General features: G+C 39.0%; 1 protein-coding gene across 1 annotated transcript; it reads left to right on the top strand.

Moving 5' to 3' along the window:
* The first annotated feature begins 8322 nt into the window (after positions 1 to 8322).
* LOC122618761 (esterase B1) lies at positions 8323 to 15420 on the top strand. Its single transcript, XM_043795293.1, has 4 exons — positions 8323 to 8789; positions 12374 to 12686; positions 13359 to 14246; positions 14454 to 15420. The coding sequence occupies exons 1-4, from the start codon at positions 8743 to 8745 to the stop codon at positions 14928 to 14930; spliced, it is 1725 nt and encodes a 574-aa protein (XP_043651228.1). The 5' UTR covers positions 8323 to 8742; the 3' UTR covers positions 14931 to 15420.
* Positions 15421 to 20608: the final 5188 nt, after the last annotated feature.

The raw sequence follows: 20608 nt of genomic DNA, 5'->3' as shown, positions 1-20608 counted from the left end.
CGGTAATCGAATTCGTAAGATTTGTACGATTTCGATTTAAAATCGAAAAAATGGTGCTCCGGTTTTCGAAATCGTTAGAATTTTTCGATTTGTAAAACGGGCACTTTTGTCTGGCCGAAATCAAGAGTAAATGCCTTTTTTTTATTTCAAATCAGATCTTATTTACTAAGGGAAAAAACAGTTTACTCAGTGGTCTATTGATGTTAATTCCACATCCCCACAAAATTATTTTGCCACTTAGTTATTTTATAAAAAATATATTTCTGATCCCACTTCAGAATTGACAAACAAAATGTTGTCGTCGGCAAAAACTATTTACGATTTGGTAAATGGTCGATAAGTACGTCACCAAAAGCTATCGCGAAGCTTGTTCGTGGAACGAAACAGGCAGGTAAAAGTACTTATAAAATATAAAAGAATTCATTAATTATTAAAAGGAGGGCCAAAAGTGTTGTTTGTAATTAATGCTACCTAATTTAAGTACCTAAATGGTCGCAGTGCAGTAAAAAAGTAATTGCGAACATCGGAATTAAAACAGTAAAAAAGGTGGCAATTCTAGATTTTCTCAAGCCCTTAAATATCTGCCTTCTCCTGGCTTCAAAACAAGCAATTGCAAATATAAACAAGAAAGAACGCTATAGTCGAGTACCCCGACTATCTGATACCCGTTACTCAGCTAGTGGAAGTGCGCAGAAGTCTTCAACACTAACAGTTTTTTGTCGGTTTGTGGGCGTTAAAGTGGGCGTGGCAAAAAGTTTTTTGGCAAATCGATAGAACTTTACAAGACTAATACAAAAATTAAGAAACATCAAAACATTTTTTAAAAGTGTGGGGCAGCTTTGGGCGGTTTGTGGGCGTTAGAGTGGGCGTGGCAACATGAATTGACAAACTTGCGCTGCGTCTATGTCTCTGGAGTCTGTATGCTTAATCTCAACTACCTTTTGTAGTTCCTGAGATCTCGATGCTCATACGGACGGACATGGCCAGATCGACTCGGCTATTGACCCTGATCAAGATTATATATACTTTATATGGTCGGAAACGATTCCTTCTGCGTGTTACATACTTTTCAACGAATCTAGTATACCCTATTACTCTACGAGTAACAGGTATAAAAACATTATTTCACGTTGTTTGATTTAGAGAAATAAAATAAAACAGCTGTTTGCGCAGCAAGAAGCGATGAGAAATGAAACATTCCGATAGCAAAACGATAGCAAAAATTTTACGAAAACCAAAGCACCTAAAAACGAAATCGTTCGATTTGGCTCAAATCGAATTCGAAAAAAACTTACGATTACCGGAGCATGCCTGATTAATAATTTTACTTCTGATGACTCCAAACCCTTCGTTTTGTCAACTATGACAATCCCAAAATTAAAGCTGGGTTCCTCCAGTGGGCAAAAAAAAAAAAAGGAAAGATCTTTTAAAGATTGGCTTATTGAAGAAAGTAAAGAATACGAAGAAAATGTTGTAAATGACAGTGTTTTGACAAATGACTCGGAAGAGTTTTAAATCTCAGACACAGCTTTTAAGTCAAGAGTGGAAAAAGATTTAGAAATCTGTAAATTTGAATTGAAAGTTTTAGCCTATTTAAAATGTCGACAAAAATGTCACTTCTCTGCATAGATATAAGCGAATTCTCAATGCATTTTTAAAGTTTAACACTGTCCTTCCTAGCTCTGCTCCCGTTGAAAGAATTTTTAGTTGCGGGGGTCAAATACTAACACCAAAAAGAAATAGGCTGGGAGATAACGTTTTCGAAACCTTAGTTATGCTTAAAAAACAATTAATTAAGTAAGATAATCATAATATAATAGTTTTTGTATGTTTAAATATGAAGTGTTATTGTAATTTGAAAATTACCAAATAAAAAATTTAGAAAATTCATAAACTTGTTTTTACCTTTTACCTTTACCTAGGTACAGAAAAATGTGAAAACCTTTTACCTTACCTAGGTACTTATTTTTGTAACTACCTTGTACCTTACCTAGGTAAAAATATAGCGTACCTGTCCCAACAATGAGTACCTCTGAGGGAAAGCTGGAAAATCAAAGCCAAGAGAAGCTAGAGCATTCATCAATTGCGGAGATGTCGGGCATTTTGGTAATTCATGCCCAAAGGAGAGGAAAAAAACGCGTTGCTCCGAATGCAATAAGTTTTATGCCACCAATGTAATTTGCCAAGCCGCACAGGTGATGCGTTTGGGCACATCCAATCATGACACGCTGTTTACTCGTATAATCCACATTAACGAGAAAGGCTATAACGCTTTCATTGATACTGGAAGCCAAGCAAGTATAATTCGCAAATCAATTGCGGATTAGATCAACAGGAGTGCTTCATAAAAATTGTGGGCATAATGAAATCGCTGGAAAAATGGTGACACATCGCCGACGACAATCTGTTGCAGGGGGATTTTGTTGTTGGGACAAGGTGCATCACATGCGCTGAACTTTTGTGGAAATTCGAGCCAAGCGAGATGGAAGTCAAGAGAGCAGTTCATCAGCAAGCAACACGTTCAACCGAGAGTATTTTAAAAAACCTTGTTAGTTTTCAGAAAGAAGAAGAACGGAACAAAGTATGCAGTTTGCTTGAGAAGTTTGCAGGCTTTTTTCCACAGGTTTGGCATAGGCAAGACAAGACAACCGAGGGTGGCCAAGTAGTTTCTCAAGCGCCATACCGAGTCTCCGAGCCGAAGAAGGAAGTTGTTACCTAGATGGTCGGCAAATTATTAGAGCCAGATATTATTACTCCATCCACGTCAGAGTACGCCAGCCATCAACAAGCCGAGCGGTGGTGATCGACTTTGCATCGATTACCGCCGCCTGAACAAGCTGATCAGAAAGGAAAATTTCCCCGTACCGAATATTGAGGAGAGGTTGCAGGATACGAAGCGTTTCGCATATCTTTCATCACTAGACCTGAATAGCGGATATTATCAGATTGAAATGGAACCAAGTTCAACATGGATGGATTATTTAAGTTTAAACGTCTTCCGTTTGGGCTAAAGAATGCACCTGCTGCATTCAACAGACTCATGGCAGAGTTACAGAAGCGTGTGAGGAATGGCGACATGATGCATTACATGGACGATATATTGGCAGCCAAACTTTTGATGAGATATACGAAAAACAAGAGAGAATTTTACAAGTATTGCGAGACTGCGGATTGACGTTGAATCTAGGCAAGTGTGAGCTGTATAAGCAGTCAATCAATCACTAGGTCATCAAATACACCCTGATGGAATCAGCCCCGGAGAAGTAAAGACTAATGCCATTGCAGACTTCGCAAAGCAAATAAGGTCTCACTGGATATTTCCGGAAATTCGTAACCGGATATGCAATAATATCAGAGCCATTACGAATTCTTTTACGCAAAGACCAAAAGTTTAAATGGGAGCAGCCACAAGACGATGCTTTTAAAAAATTGTAGATATGCCTCACGTCAAGGCGTGTTGTAACTAGCTACAGCATAGATGTTGAACATGAAGTACATACAAATGTAAGTGCCGTTGGATTAGCCGGAGTTTTGATGCAAAATGATGACTATCAACTAAAGCCAAATATTATAGCCGAGCCACATCCAAGCCAGAGAAAAACTACAACAGCTACGAGCAAGAAGCCTTAGCCGTCGTCGAGTCGTTGGAACGATTTAAATACTACATTTATTGAAAAATTGTAAAGGGTATTACTGATTGCAACGCTTTAAAAACGTCTATGGAAAAACGAGAGTTGATACCGCGAATCGCAAGATGGTGGTTGCGAATACAAGAGTTTGACATCGATATTGTTCAAAGATCAGAAACTTAGATGTGCCACATTGACGCGTTAAGTAAAGATCTGAAGATCTCAAAAACAATGATGATGAAGCTGACTGGTTGTTTGCCATACAACTACGAGAAAATCCAGAATATAGTTGCTGATATCAAAGCCGAGAAGAAATCTGAAAATGACGAGTATGTAATCAAGGAAGATCGTCTGTTTTGAAAAAATGACGGCAAGATGTTTTGGGTGGTGCCGAAGCAGTTTAGATATCGTATACTCCACGAATGCCACGACCAAGCCGGACACATGAGCACAGATAAAACTATCAGCCGGATTTTGAATCTGTTTTGGTTTCCCCGAATGCGTAATTTTGTAAAAAGCTATGTAAAGTCCTGTGTCGTCTGCGCAATGTATAAAATACCAGGTGGACGCCAGGAAGGTTAGTACCACTACGATGACATCAAGCGGATTCCAATTTCCTCCGTTCACATGGATCACCAGGGACCGTTTCCGAAAAGCTCAAAGCGAAATGAACACATTTTAGTCCTTGTCGACGCTTTAACCCAGTCCACCATAGTTCGAGAAGTAAAAAGTACAGCAACAAAAAACGTCCTAGATGCCCTACAAAAAGTCACCAGTTACGTTAGAATGCCAGATAGAAATTTACCAGACTAATACAAATATGAAAAAATATCAAAACATTTTTCTACATTTTAGGCGGTTTGTGGGCGTTAGAGTGGGCGTGGCAAAAAGTTTTTTGGCAAATCGATAAAAATTTACAAAACTAATACAAAAATGAAAAATATCCAAACCTTTTTCAAAAGTGTGGGCGTGGCAGTTCCCTTTCCCTTTTACTCTACGAGTAACTGGTATAAAAATATACAAACATTTTTCAAAACTGTGAGGGTGGCAGTTTTTGCGCTGCGTTTGTCTCTAGAATCTGTATGCTTTATCTCAATTTTCTATAGTTCCTGAGATCTCGACGTACCAACCGAAATATATTCGCAAAGAGAACAAGGATCAAAAGGAGACATGCAACCAACATTACATTTGGCCGATAGTAATACGACAAAGGTTAATGGTGTTGGTGACGTCAAGATCGACATAGAAGGGAACAGAAGTGGGAAGATTACTCTAAAAGAAGTGTTATACGTTTGGGACCTTCGCCCGAATCGAAGTGTTGCTTCGTGCGAAGAAATACGGAAATTTGTATTATTTTTATGCCGAGAAAAATGAAGCAAGCAAGCAAGAAAAAAGCAAAATAGAAACATGACATCGTCGGTTCGGCCATCTAAATTAAAGAGATTTAAAGAAAATGCCGTTATGCGGAAAAGTTCACGGAATGAAGGTAAAAGAAAATGAAAAACTATCGCCGTGTGAAATTTGTATAATCTAACAAATAGCAAACACATATTGAAGTGCTACGAAAAAGTGATCGCAAAAAACTCTGGAAATTGTGCACATTGACGTGTGTGGACCGATGCGTACACAGTCAAAAAGTGGGCGCGATATTGTTCGGTATATTTTCTATACCGAATCAGAGGTGCTAAATGCGTTTAAATCATTTAAAGCATTACCTGAAAATGTAACCGGAAATTTTAATTGTTACACTTACAGAGCGATAATGGGACCGAATTCCAGGAAAAGGAATTCAGCGAATTCTATCGGCATAGCGGAATTAGTCGACGACCGTCTGCTCCACATTCTCCACAACAAAACGGCGTGGCTCAGCGGCAGAACCGTACACTGGTAGAAATGGCCAGGTGTATGATAAAACAGGCGGGGGCTTCACCGTCGTTTTGGGCAGAAGCTATTATCACGGCTTGCTATCTGCAAAACAGATGCCACGCGCAATAGAATTCTAGTTTATGGCCCAAGTTCTCAACAAAATTTGGAAGGTTACAGAACGCCCGAAAATCGAAAAACGATTGGAAACAAGGTGGTATTCCAAACGAAAGATTACGGCAGCGCTTTGGGAAAAAGAAAGCTCGTTTGGTTGCCAAGGGATATGCTCAGAAACCTGGAGAAGATTTCTTTGAGTCCTACTCACCTGTAGCGCGATTGACGTCAATGCAACTGTTTGTTGCTTTATTGGCGGAATTTCAAATGGACGTCGCACCGCCTACCTCAACAGTGAGCTGGAGGAGCAGGTATTTATGCATAAACCTGACAGTTTTAGCATTTTTACGGGAAAACTAGAGTCGGGCGCAAAAATGGGATCGAAGCAGGATATACGTCGAATCATCCTAAATGGTTTGAAGAAACCAAAGCGCACCTACACCGACGCTATTTTTCGAAAATTCGGAATGGCAGACTGCAAGCAAGCTATCACACCAATCGAGGCGAAGTCAGCATTAAAGCGGCCAGAGAACCCAGACATTGAGGAGTATTTGAAACGGTATCATTATGAAAGCTTAATTTGTTCTCTTATGTTTCTTGCAGTTTCAACGCGACCAGACAGTTTCCAGTGAATTTTCTTTCGCCTGACTGCGCTTCCATATCTTGCGAGGCGCGCACCGTGGCTTTGTCGAGTAATGACCTAGAATACTTGGTGATGTCGGAACCTGTAGAGTAAGCCTTTTTGAAAAGGCTGGGCTGGAAGTGTTGGACGGTTTGTGGGCTTCGCAAAAAGTTTTTAGCAAATCGATAGAAATTGTGCGTGGCAACATTTGGAAAGAAACTTGCGGTGCGCCCATGTCTCTGGAAGCTGCATGCTTATTCTCAACATTCAAGCTTTTATAGTTGCTAAGATCGAGGCGTTTAAACGGATAGACGGACATGGCCAGTTTGACTCGGCTATTGATCCTGATCAAGAAAATATCTACTTTATATTGTCGCAAACGCTGGAAATGTCTTCCTCGCACTTACTCACTAGGTGAGTAACGGGTCTCAGATAGCCGGGGAACTCGACTATAGCGTTTCCTCTTGTTTTTGACTAAATAGCTATAGTTGCAATCGACGAATATGTGGTTGAGGTCGTCCCAATCGAAAATAAACAAAGTCGCCACTTCATCAGAAGTGCTTCGTGTCCTCCAAGTTATTTATGGGCCTATGCAAGTTGCGCAGCTTATTGCTTATTGCGTAACGTTTTTGCCAGAACTGAACACAGGGACACGTTAGCACTGCAGTGTGTCAAAAGCATTTGAGAACAGCAATTGTCTTCTTAATACATAGTAAAAATTGGCATTTGGCATCAGTACAAGCAACAAAAATTAGATTCATGCCTGGTAGAGATGATGTGAGCTCAATAAATTAACCGTCAAATAGGTTGAAGCGGCATCAACAGTAGGCAATTACTCTTGCTGAGTTTAATTGACCAATTACGTTGGGAAACAAATTTGTCATATAAAAATGAAAAGTGGTTTCTGCCGAGCCCAGTTAAAAGCCAGCCGTTGACTTATCACATGGAAATGAAACTGATACAAGCACGTCAGTTTGCGTGGCTTAGTGGGGGGAAGTCGCGTGGCTTGCTGGGAAGTCGATATAATATTCTATAATTACATGAACTATATGGTTTTAGTGGTGCTTCCTCTTGGGAAAACGAACTCAATTAGCTGGGAGTACATTTTCTGATGGTCAGCAATGTTTCTATATTGATTTCGTGTTGTTTTATAATTCTAGCCATTGATAATATTCCCAGCTACTTTGCTAATTGCACCATATAGATTTATCATGGTCATATCTAAGGGAAATATAATTGTGTTCAACAGCTCAAATTAAATTAACTTAACTACTTAATAATGCGGAAAACTAGTTTGTATAATGTATAAATAAATAAAATACAAATAAATTAGTTTATGTTACATTATATCTTAAGTGGCAACCTGTATTATTGAAGATTGTATATATATTAATTATTAATCAAAAACTACGCAGAAAGTTTCAAACTCTAATTTAAAACTAGTAAATAAGTATTTAATTTTCACAAAACATGCATAACAGTGTATTATATTTTTTCGTCTTTAGAAGGAGATTAGGCAGCAGAACTGCCAAAGAAAAATTAATATTATGATGAGCTTTCCTTTCCCGAGCCTATATAAAAACATTACCAAATTAATCTGTAAAATTGAAGTTTTAAGTTTAAAAGGAATCGTAGACTGCATTTTATTGACTTAGGCCTCAATGATTGTAATCACTTTTGTATAACCGGGAAGGGAAGCTCCTCCTAAAACAGCAATAACATTAATAATAATCGCGGGGGGCTGATAGCCGAATGGCGGGGCATGCTATAAAGAATAAACAAAGCGGCAGCAACAAAAACGATAACGCCTAAACAAAACAACGGCGCCCAGAACAGCCAGCAAGCGATTCAGTCGAGCAGACCGAGTGTCCCAAGGCATTTATTTGAGTGCATAGCGCACACAAACGCGCGGCCAGCTAGCGCTAGAATATCACTCATTCGACCCCGTGGCCAGTGCGGAATGGGCAAACGAGTGGAAAAATCATCATCGACAAGCTGTGTGTGCTTGTGCTTGTGCTTGTGTATGCGAGGCGAACGTCGGTGGGCACTAAACTTAGCCGGCGCTTACTTTAAATGCTCAGTTGCCGAGCGGACCCTGAGTAAAGCGCAACGCCAGCCTTAGATTCTCGGGCTTGAAATCAGTGGCAGAAACAGTTCCCGCGATTCAGTGCCTTTTTTCAATTACTCCGCATCTGTAAAATCAGAGCAGTTAAGGTGGCGGGAACAAGTGATGTGACATTGTGCTTTGTGAAGCGCATACCGAATAGGAATCTAAAATAATTCCGCAAAATACAAAAAGTTACAAATCGAAAGTTTAAGGGCCGTCAACGACTCCCGTTACGCATTCGCCCCGTTGTCCAGCTGGTATTTTATACAATTGCCGTCCTCGTATATTTTCACGGGGATTTCGAGCGGCTTGCCAATTGTGTTTTGTGTACTTAATAGTTTCGCATATATAAGCGAATATATCCGGAAGGGAATTGATTGTGGTCAGCGGCGTGAGACCACAGCAAGATGTCATTCGATATAGCCGTGGCTGATCAGATGCGTATTGCACTGAAGTAAGTCCCATAGTAAAATCTATTTCAGCCATATCGACTGGTAGATTTTATGTAGAGTTTAGTCTTCAATTGTCATGCATATTCTTAACATCTATTTAATATATTTATACCTATTTAAGCGATTCAAATATAAAATATTCAAGAACCAAATATATTTTTATATAAATATTTCAAAATACTAGATGATGGTTAAAACTTATGCAATGACGTGATCAATTCTGAATGAAATATTTTTTATATATCGCATCATCATACAGTTTTACCAAGTTTACATGTAGCATATAGAGAATATACTATACCTTTAGAATACGGCGAGGGGAATCTATTCACTTATTTCTAAATTTGGTTATGGTTTTTAAAAGCGCTTTTCTGGCCAACTGTGGCTTGTTGTTTGTCACAGGCCATCATTCCGCTGCACTACAGTGTAGTAAATCTATCAATCAGTAAGGTCAATTGGGTGCCGCGCTTCTCAGTACCATAAGCACCCGGTTGCCGTGACCATACGAGTCTTAAGTTGAGAGGCCCTGATAAGAGAAGTCCGGCCCGCCGAGCCTCATTTCTTATCAAGCGATTACAGGCTGCTAAAGCTTAGACCCGAATCCGGTTCACCGTTTGGGTCTTATTAATAGTCATAAAGCCGCCGATAATTTCTTGATTCTGCATCCGCATCATTGGCATGAGCGATAATCAAATCAAATCGTCATCAAAACGAAGTCTCGCCAAAGTTCAGCAATCATATTCAAACATCAAATGATCAGCAGACATCTGGTGTGAACCTTGTACTCCCGAACATTACACATCAGTTTTGAAAATCAGTATCAGGGCTCTTGAGTGCGAAAAAGTTCAAGCGAATTATGTCGAAGCTAGTCACACACAATTGATAACGCACAACTTAATAATGTTCCTCCTGTTTGAGGCAATTATCAATTATCGGTATCGGACAATAGGCTGATAAGATTTTAAACTACCCCAGCTTAACAAGGTGCGTCACAAAAAGCTACTGTTTACGATCCTCTGATTTAAGTCATTTACGAGCAGTCCTATCAGCTGAGTTCTTTGAAAAAGTAAAAAACTGTCTGGTGACAATCGAAAAATTATTTAACAAGAATCACGTTTGGCAAATGCCAAGGCAATTACAATAAGTTGCAGCTTCAGCACAAAAGTTTTAGCTTATAGGTAAAAACTTGGCTATAAGCAAAGAAGCCGAAGAAAAATAGCAGTGAAAAAGTTAAACGAAGAAGTCAAGCAAGGCAAACAAGAAACGAAGAAGTTCAATGAACGAATGCAAAATTTTCGACTCTTGAACAACGAACTTAAACTTCTGCTTATTGCGTACACTATTAAAACCTTTTCTTTTTTCAAATGGCCTAGTTTTTTTACCTTTGTTTAAAATTCCGCGTACTACTAAATTGGATACGAACCGGAACCTTTTGAAATACAAAACGTGTATTTATACCAAATATTTTAAAACTCACCAGCAATTCTAAAGATAACGATTACTCAACTAGAAGCTGCTGTAAATATTTCTTTGCCCATTTCTAAAGATAAAATAAATGCGACGAGAAAAGCTAATAAAACAAGTTTGTTCAAAAATTCTTCTGCTTATTGCGTACACTATTAAAACCTTTTCTTTTTTCAAATGGCCTAGTTTTTTTACCTTTGTTTAAAATTCCGCGTACTACTAAATTGGATACGAACCGGAACCTTTTGAAATACAAAACGTGTATTTATACCAAATATTTTAAAACTCACCAGCAATTCTAAAGATAACGATTACTCAACTAGAAGCTGCTGTAAATATTTCTTTGCCCATTTCTAAAGATAAAATAAATGCGACGAGAAAAGCTAATAAAACAAGTTTGTTCAAAAATCAAAGGCCGTTTCTAACCTTCTGGTTCACCTTACACACGAATGCTTGAATTTGATAGATGTAAAATGCGGAATAATATACTTCCTTTATTATTCTTCTCGACAGAAAATAATATTGAATACAGAATGCACTCTAGCAAAATGCCATTGACCAGCATGCGATGCTTTGATGCATGGCCATATTGATTGAATTTCCGAAAATTTCCACTTTCATTTCCATTTTAGATCCCCCCGCATACGTATTTAAATTTGTAAATATTTTGAGTTGCACGTCGCACAGTTTATTTTTCTAAAAACACAGAAAACTCGGACACTCACAGGCATATTTGTTTGAAATGCAATCGAATTTGAATTCATCCTTAAATTTTGATTCTCATACCATTTATCGTTGAAAAATATGATATTCATTTCGCAATGCAGGTGTATACTCTCTGCTAACATAAAAGTATATTTAATTCCGTATTTAACGGGGACAGACTAGAAACAAGTTCTCAGCTTAAATACTAGTTATTAGATGACTGGATCTTAGGGCTCGGCCTCGACTGGCCAGTTGTAATTAGCAGTTGATCTCTAACAGATCGCACTGATTGCATCTCAAAAAAGATTTCTACTGGAATTTCCTCAAGGCCGTGGCTTCAAAAGCCCCAGAAGTAGACGCCGGGAAGCTGTTAATTAATCAGTGCCTCTGTTTACTACTTGTAGACCCGTTTGCTCTCTTGATTTGCGAGCATAGTACTTGAATTTTGTCTGGGCTGGGCATTCCGTCTTCTTTTATTTTATACATTTACTTTAGACATTTATTTTAGACATTTATGATTCCGTCTATTTTGTGGCGGCGTATGGCGATCTGTTGTGGATCGGCTCACGCGTCGTTTAAAGAGCACGTTCCCAAATGAAAACGCACTTGAAATTTAAATGGGCCGCGCCTCCATCGCTATAGGGTATTTCCGATTATATCTGCTCGGTGTACACATTATAATTCAATCAGATTGCTTCTTTAGAGAACAAATATTACTTTTCGATTTGTCAGAAATAAAATTTTAGTTTTTCCTAAAATAAACCTGTTTTTTTTGCCAATATATCAAGTTTATCAAATAGTTAAGACTAGGGCAAACGTTAAAGGTTTCCTAGTAACTGTCTACTGTGTTATATTGCATTATTATCACATATTTACATATCACTAATTTATTTCAATATAAATTATTTGAATGAAAATATAAATTTTTTATAATTCTTTTTCTTAAAAGATTGTACTGAACTCAACTGCACTGTGAAGGTTATTAATAATTTCACTTCGCCATAATTTGCTTGGGCTTACAGGGCATCACCACTCACATTTAAAAGAAAATATACATTTTTTATAATTCTTGTTCTTAAAAGATTTTACTGAACTCAACTGCACTGTGAAGGTTATTCATAATTTCACTTCGCCATAATTAGCTTGGGCTTACAGGGCATCACCACTCACACCTCATCACTTCACACACTCATTTAATTTTCACTATTGGCTATTTATAGTTCATTTTGTTTACGCGCTAATTAAAAATTCGCAAAAAAGCAACAGTACGACAAACCCGTCGTCAAGCATTTGTTTACAAACAAAGCTGAAAGCGAATTGCCAAACACTCCGAGAGGTGGCTTTCCCAGCAAAGTCCTTCTGACTCTGCGTCCTTTGATTGAGTCCTTGTTAATTTATTCACATTTCGTCCTTGCAGCTACGTCAAGTTCAAGACAAACCAGCAACGCCTGCGCAGCAATGACAAGGTTATCGCCGACACGGTCTACGGAAAGGTGAAGGGGGTGAAGTGGCAGTCCATCTACGGGAACAACTACTACAGCTTCGAGGGCATTCCGTTCGCTAAGCCGCCGGTGGGCGAGCTCCGCTTCAAGGCGCCCGTGGAGCCCGAGCACTGGTCAGAGGTCAAGCGGTGCACTCATGTTCGCGCTAAGCCCTGCCAGGTCAACATCGTTCTGAAACAGGTGCAAGGCAGCGAGGACTGCCTGTACCTCAATGTCTACACCAGGGAGGTGAGTCGAAGATCAGTAAAACGAGTGCAAAAGAAAATATTTGTGTACTGCTTGATAATACCAATTTATTATTGACGACCTTTTAACTTAAAACAACCTTTAAGTTTAGGACAAAGAAAATATTTCTAAATAAATGTAAACCTAAAACGTTGCTGGCTTTCGCTATTTTTGCCTATCTAGGAAACTATTGTCTATCTAGGAAACTAAGAACAAGGCCTTTGGCCTTTCAGTTTTAAATATATTATTTCTAAGTCCAAATTTAAAGCTTGAAGCATAAGTGAAATGGATTAGAAAATAGTTAAAGAGTGCAGAAACAAAGTAAATTATTAAAGACAATTAAGCTAGGATTTACATAATGATTAATTTTCCGATATATGTATATGTATAAATGGTGGAAACAACATGAATTTGTAACGAATTCGACAACGAGATCAATATTTTGAGCTGAATGTATAAATAACCAGAACCGTACCAGAAAAATGGCGAAATCACATTTGATAAGTCAGGTTTTTATAATTTACGACATTTTAATACACCTAAAGATAAAGAATTGTTGCACACCTCCTAAAGTAATTATTTATACGGTTTTTAGATTTGCATTTGTACTTAAACTTGAACATTTGTCTGATATATAATAATAATATAATCGTTCGTTTATTTCATTTCTCAAAGTTACATCCACACAGACCTTTGCCGGTTCTGGTTTGGATCTATGGCGGTGGTTTCCAAATGGGTGAAGCCTCGCGGGATCTATATAGCCCGGACTACATAATGATGGAACATGTCGTGCTGGTCGTAATATCATATCGTCTAGGAGCCCTGGGATTCCTTAGTTTGGAAGACGAAGACCTGGATGTTCCTGGAAACGCTGGACTAAAGGATCAGGTCATGGCCTTGCGATGGGTTAAACGGAATTGCCACTTCTTTGGTGGCGATCCCGATAATATAACCGTTTTCGGTGAGAGTGCTGGAGGGGCATCCACGCATTATATGATGCTGACGGATCAGGCAAGAGGACTATTCCACAAGACTGTCATTATGTCGGGATCCGCACTGGCGCCCTGGGCTCAGACCCCTACCCATATAAATTGGCCCTATCGCTTGGCCCAGGCCACTGGTTACACGGGAGAATCAAACGATCGGAGCATATTTGCCCATCTCAAGAAATGCAAGGCCAGCAGCATGTTGAAGGTGGCCGAAGATATCATCACTATGGAGGAGCGTCACCAGCGGTTAACCATGTTCAGCTTTGGACCCACCATCGAACCCTATTCGACCCCTCACTGTGTGATTCCCAAGTCGCCACTGGAGATGATGCGGGACTGTTGGGGCAACAGCATTCCCATGGTCATCGGAGGAAACTCCTTCGAAGGTCTCCTGATGTTTCCTGAAGTGAACAAGTGGCCGGAACTGCTTTGCCAGCTGGGTGAATGCGAGAACCTGGCGCCCAGAGATGCCCACGTAGATGAGCAGCAAAGAAAAGCTTTTGGAAAGAAAGTACGAGAGCTATATTTTGGTGATAGGACTCCTGGCAGGAAGACTATATTGGAGTACAGCGATGTAAGTTCTAAGGAATAAATTACCACTAAGTCAAGTTTTTTTTACAATGTCTGTTAAAAACTTGATGCATTCATGCTGTAAGAACTAAAAGCTATTAATAGTCAAACTTATTTTATGATATCAGCTTCCAATTTATTATTTATTATGTTTACGTTTTATTAAATAGGCCGTTTGGATTAACTAAAATATAAATACTCCTTTTTTTAGCTCTTCTCGTACAAATATTTCTGGCACGGCATTCATAGGACATTACTCTCGCGTGCGCACCACGCCCCATTGGCCCCAACATTCCTGTACCGATTCGATTTCGACTCGAAGCACTTCAATATCATGCGAATTATCACCTGTGGTCGTAAGGTACGCGGCACCTGTCACGCGGATGATCTGTCGTACTTGTTCTACAATGCGGCTGCCAAGAAGCTGAAACGCCGCACAGCCGAGTTCAAGACCATAAAGCGTTTGGTTTCCATGATCGTTCACTTCGCCATTTCCGGGGATCCGAACATCCCAATGGTCTCCCAGGATGAGAAGGAACAGCCGCGGGGTGCGTGGCTGCCCATTTCGAAAGACGATAAGGTTTTCCAGTGCCTGAATATATCGCACGATGTGCATGTGATTGATTTGCCCGAAGCCGAAAAGCTGAGACTTTGGGACTGCATCTACGAAAGAGAACTCCTATACTGAAGGCCCACCCACAGACCTTCCCTCAACACTCCTCATCGCAAACATTTATCCGTAGCAATATGGCATAAGATTTAGATATAGCTCCTTAACTGGCCCTGGGGTGGCCTTAAACGCACATCAAATGTACACATGTAAATAGCAATTACAAAAATCTATACACAAACATGAGTGGGTAAATATTTTGTTTACTTGAAAGTTGGCCATTGAACGTTAGAGTCGAAGCGGAATTATTTTTGCATTACGTGATGTGAGTTCTTGGAAATCATACTTAATTCTAAGGTACTTTTCTGTCTAGGTTCTTTTTTTTATCGTAAAGCAAACCAAATAGAATGTTATATTATGTTTTTTTCATATACCCTTTGAAGTGTATTTATGTATATTTAGTATAATTTAATTTAATTAATTGCTTACAATGTTACAATATTAAGTACTACTCTCTGAATTGTAATTTAATTCATCCATTTATTAATAAATCTGTTTAAATTCCCAATTAACATATTATTTCGCATATAAGCTCCGTCAATATGATGGAGCTATTTTATAATTATATTTAAATATATGATCAACAAGTGCACTTTTGTGAAAGTATTTTCGATTTTTAAACTTTCAATTTTTTAACTGATGGTTAAGAATTCAGAAAAAATCAGAGTTCTACAGCAAAGACATTGATCTGATTATAATTATTATTACGTTGCCTGAGTGACAGGATCACGCGTGCGTTTGTATTGGTTAAGCCCATGCGAAGCCTCCCATAAAGTATGCAAAATGTTATGATATTAAAAATACTTAAACGCTCAAACATGACAATATTAACACCCGCTCACCGACGAAGCCGCACACGCATACAGATGAAGGCTGTCAGGTGACAAGACCAAAAGCGCGCGCACACCTGTGCACAAAAACATATGCACGCGGCGTACATCGTACACCTGCCCACCCATTTTACAAAAGCAACACCCCACGCGGGGCTTATGTGCTTGTGACTATGGCAACTTCAAAGACCGCTATAAACACAAGACATACACCCACACAACAAAGTCGTTAGCCTCTGAACCTCGCATACCTGGGCCCACACCACCCACCATTAATTGTAATTAAAAACTTACACGTGCTTCAAATTTACTAAGCTCGGTTGCGTTGACTTCCGTTGACCTTTGCCCAACAACCGGATTTTTCGCCATTTTGTTTATACTGTAATGCTGTAATTATTATTTACAGGTGCTTAGCAAATTTGCACGAACTTTCCGTTCTCCTCGTTTGTCGGGCCTGCTTTTTGGGATGCTTTAATTTTGGGATGCCACAAAGTATGCACTGATTTCGGTCGGTAAAATGCCTGCTAAGATTTTGGGGATTATTTGGTTTTTATGGGCACATATGCAGAATAGGTCATCAGAAATGTATCTGATTGCTTATAATAAAGTATAAGCTTCATTAATTGTCTTATCGCAGAACAAGCAATTGCGATTTTACCTTTACAAAACAAAGCAAAAGTTCTGACAAACAGACAGGTTTTGTTTATGTAAACTTATTACATTTTATCAAACTTTTTTTTTGTATTTTAGTAAGGCATACGGTGAATTCCAACTCCAACTTCCTTTGGCCGCGCCGGCTAACTAAAGTTAGCTGTGTCTAAGTTTATAAATAAAACGGGACAATCACAGAAACAAATTGTATAGATGTCAGTGTCTATTGACCCTCCTTGAAGGAGATCGAGGAATGAAATCCCTCGGTAGCCTTCTATTAAGCCTCATTGATAGGCGAGTCGATTCCTGTGACGCCTTAGCTTTTCGTGGTAGCGACTTGAGTGCTGGTTTATTTCATCAAACACCGTGGGCAGTTTTAAATCCTTGTGCAGGGTGGTGTTTCTCACAAACTACTCGCAACCAGTGACTAATCTCGTAGCCCTATTCTGGATAACCTGGATCCTATTGATTTGGCTACTTCCGAAAAGGAGCTAATTTCCTTTTGTACCACCTTATTTGATAGTGGCAATTTACTCCGCGGCCGTAGTAGAGGCGAGTAGCCAATAGTGCTTTGCCTTTTAAGTCTGCGATCCAGAGCGACTGCAAGATAGATAGAATACGTTGGTTGACTTGCCGCTATTTATCCCAATACTCCAGCGCCTGGCCCATTCCGAAAATCTTGTTGAATAGTATGACTTCAGCAGTCTCAAACTGTTAACGAATAATATAAATTGATCAGAAATTTCAACTACTACAATTTTTATTTATTTATTTTCAGTTTTATTTTATTTAAGTAATTACCAATTACAAGCTAACAGTAGGAATGAGATATAGCTGCTGTAGACCTTCAGCTCGTGTGTGTGTTTACACACGCTTTTTGAGTTATTGATTGTAGTGTAGGTTAAGGGAAGTTTTACCGCCGATTTGGATACAGCGTCCGAATTTTCGTTTCCTTTAATACCTATATGGCTAGAGATCCATATGAGGGTTTTTTTTGGGAAATGTCTAGTGATTAGGTTCTGACAGAGGTGATAGTGGTTGCTGTGGTTGGTGATAAAGGAGGTGGAGGAAAGGGAGTCGGTGCATATGGAGTACATGCCTGGCATCTTGATGCAGATTTGGATAGCTTAGTGGATTGCTACTCTCTCGCTCAAGAGGATTGAGGAGAAGTTAGGTAGCAGACCGACTTTGACTGTGTAGGATTCGGTAGTTGTAGCTGGTTGTGTCATACGATGTAAAACTAGATTCGATGAAATGTATGTAACAGGCCGAAGGAAACGTTTCCGACCATATAAAGAATATAGCCGAGTCGATCTGGCCACGTCCATCCGTCTGTCCGTCCGTATGAACGTCGAGATCCCAGGAACTATAAAAGCTAGACAGTTGAGGTTAAGCATACAGTTTCCATAGACATATACGCAGCGCAAATTTGTTGACCCATGCTGCCACGCCCACTCTAACGCCTACAAACCGCCCAAAACTGCCACGTCCACACTTTTGAACAAGAACGATATAGTCTGATACCCGCTACTTAGCTAGTGAAGTGCGAAGGAGAAATTTCAACACTGACATTTTTTGGCCGTTTGTGACTAATGAAAGTGTAAAGAAATATCAAATATCATTTTTGTGGGCGTGGCAAAATTTTGTTTGACAAATCAATAGAATGAGTTTGTAAATACTTATAAAGACCTGAAAAAATATCAAAACATTTTTCAAAAGTGTACAGTAGGCGTGGCACAAATAAAAAAATGAAAAAATATCAAAACATTTTTATACCCGTTACTCCGTCTGAGAATAGCCAGTATCAATATCATTAAAGACGGTTATTCTTCAAGGAGCTATCCCATTACATTTGGACCCCTCAAGTGAGCCCTAAGTATGTCAAATGGGTTGGTGCGGATTTTTTAAAATCACAGACAATAGGTTGGTGTCACGTGCAGAAGCGTGAAAGGAAATGGTGCGCTTGTGGCTCGGGGTAATATTCAACGTCGGGAACAGGACTCCTCCTCCAATTATCCTTGCACAGCGAAAACAAAAACAAGGGCGCACGTTAAGCAAGCGCTGTAATCAAGTCACGAAATGGCATGGGAAAGTCACGCGAACTGCCGGAAAATTATGACTTTGCGGTCGGAAAAGGGGACACTGATGAGGGCGTGGCAAGGGGTCTACTTTGATTTGATTCGCCTTTGAAAAATTCATGAGGCAATTGTTGCGCGGCGCGAAATGCTCATGATTATCATGTGCGACTTGGGCCGCTGAACTAGCACGTTGCTTCGACTCAGCTCCTGGACATTTGATATTCCATTAACATTTTCTTGGCCCTGTTTGTGGCGGAAAATGCAAGCGAGGAATACTTATACAAAATGAATACTTAATTCTTTAAACTTGTTGCTTTTGGAAAAACATTTACTCATTGCCGTGAATTCCAATTCAAAATGATGAGCCATGTATTGTTTCCACCCAAAGGAACACGTTAAAAAATGTTCATTAAAACGTAACTATATATTAAATCATAATGTAATGCGCAGGAACTTATTTCAATTTATTTTAGGACAAATTCCTTTCCTATGAGTATGCGTTTTTTGTTTATAAGTAAATGTTTTATTATCGAAATTTATAACTTTTTAGTCAAGTTTATAAGAATGCAGTAACGTAACAAAATAATCCGGACATAGTAACCAAAAATGTTTTTATAATATGAATATTCTGAATGGCATTGCTTTATTTTAAACCTTGGTGTATTCCGTGCATTTGCAAAAAAAAAGTATTAGCAAGATAAACAAGAGATAAATGTGGGGGAAACATATGGCCAACGTAAGCCCCCGAAAACAACATACAGAATGGCAAACTTTTTCTATTAGTAATACATTTTCAGTTGCCCTAATAACAATAAATAATCATTTTTGTTAAATTAAAATCATTTAAAATCTAACAATGTGTGACAATGTGGCGGTCTGACAATGCCAGAAATAGTCACTGCTGAGTTGCACAAAAAACGACAACTTTATTCAAATTGAATTAAACGAATTAGAGAAGCATTCGTACATATAGCGAAAAACGTGCCGACCCCAGAGCACGCGATCGTTCTCAGAGAGGTTTTCACAGATACACCCGGAGAGCACTTTAATAAATACCGCGAGTAGATACATATGTACATATGTATATATGTATATATATAGAAGCCGATTCCGATTGAGAAGCACTGCGAGCAAAGGCGCATGGCAACATAAGCGCCAAAAGTCACGAGAGTTTATATTACCCCTCGGCCAAGGTTATTTATTTAGCATATCATAAGTATAAACAAATCTGTCGGCTGCTCAAGTGACCATGCACTGAGAAAAACCACCATGTTTGGGTGTTTCAAATTTGAAAAACTGTTAATGTTTTCGAGTGCTAATACGATTTATTGTGAAGCACCTGCCTTGTTTCTGTTATTTCTGTTCTTGCAACTCAACTCTTTAAGTGGATTCAAAGTGTTTGGCAGAAGTAATGCGATCTTTTTTTCGGTCGATAAAGCACTAAAGCTCCATTAATCCAACCCATAATTTGATTAGGTGTAATCTATGCTGATTCCAGTCTGCGGCAGATGCGTGCCCAACTAAACTGAAACTAGAACTGACCATAACTAGAGGCAATTACTTGAGGCAGACCAAATCAAATAGCACAAAAATGCGAACACAAAATAGTTTGCAGGTTAAGAGCTTTGGAGGGAAAGCTCTTGACCAGTGCTTGTATGGGGTTGATTTTACTTTCCCTTTCGCTTTCGTACTCCGCTTTTGCAGCAACAGGAGTCAGGTCCTTCAGTCAGCTGTGTTTATCCTGCCATCCCCTGTTTTGTTTTCGTCACTTGGCTTTGTTTACTCTGCTATTAGTGGCACCAATGAAAGCTGAAAAGGAAGGACTTCTACTAAATGAACGACTTTATTCAAGGAAATGATTGCGTATGGTGTACATTTAAATTTGAGAAAGTTCGACCATTAGGATGCAGTAAGCCATATGACTAGGAAAACATACCGACAGATACACGATGTAAAATGTAGGCAATCTATATTTATTTAATATTAAACAATTTACTAACCAAAATAACCATTTTCTAATGTTTTCTTATTAAGCCAGGAGGTACGAGTATTCATACCTTGGATGGGAAAAATCATTTACACACATATTTACGTATATTTCCCAAAAAGAGTTTAGCAGAATTGTCTTGTGATAAAA

The sequence above is a fragment of the Drosophila teissieri genome, chromosome 3R (genome assembly GCF_016746235.2).
Source record: "Drosophila teissieri strain GT53w chromosome 3R, Prin_Dtei_1.1, whole genome shotgun sequence".
NCBI classification, from domain to species: Eukaryota; Metazoa; Arthropoda; class Insecta; order Diptera; family Drosophilidae; genus Drosophila; species Drosophila teissieri.
The sequence above is the reverse complement of the archived record's forward strand: the minus strand, read 5'-3'. Positions and strand labels throughout refer to the sequence as shown.

Bases quoted from the DNA above. Each gene is read 5' to 3' on its own strand.
- LOC122618761 (XM_043795293.1), top strand. From the start codon at position 8,743: ATGTCATTCGATATAGCCGTGGCTGATCAGATGCGTATTGCACTGAA. The intron at 8,790-12,373 runs GTAAGTCCCATA...TCGTCCTTGCAG, and splicing joins CAGATGCGTATTGCACTGAA to CTACGTCAAGTTCAAGACAA. The intron at 14,247-14,453 runs GTAAGTTCTAAG...TCCTTTTTTTAG, and splicing joins CTATATTGGAGTACAGCGAT to CTCTTCTCGTACAAATATTT.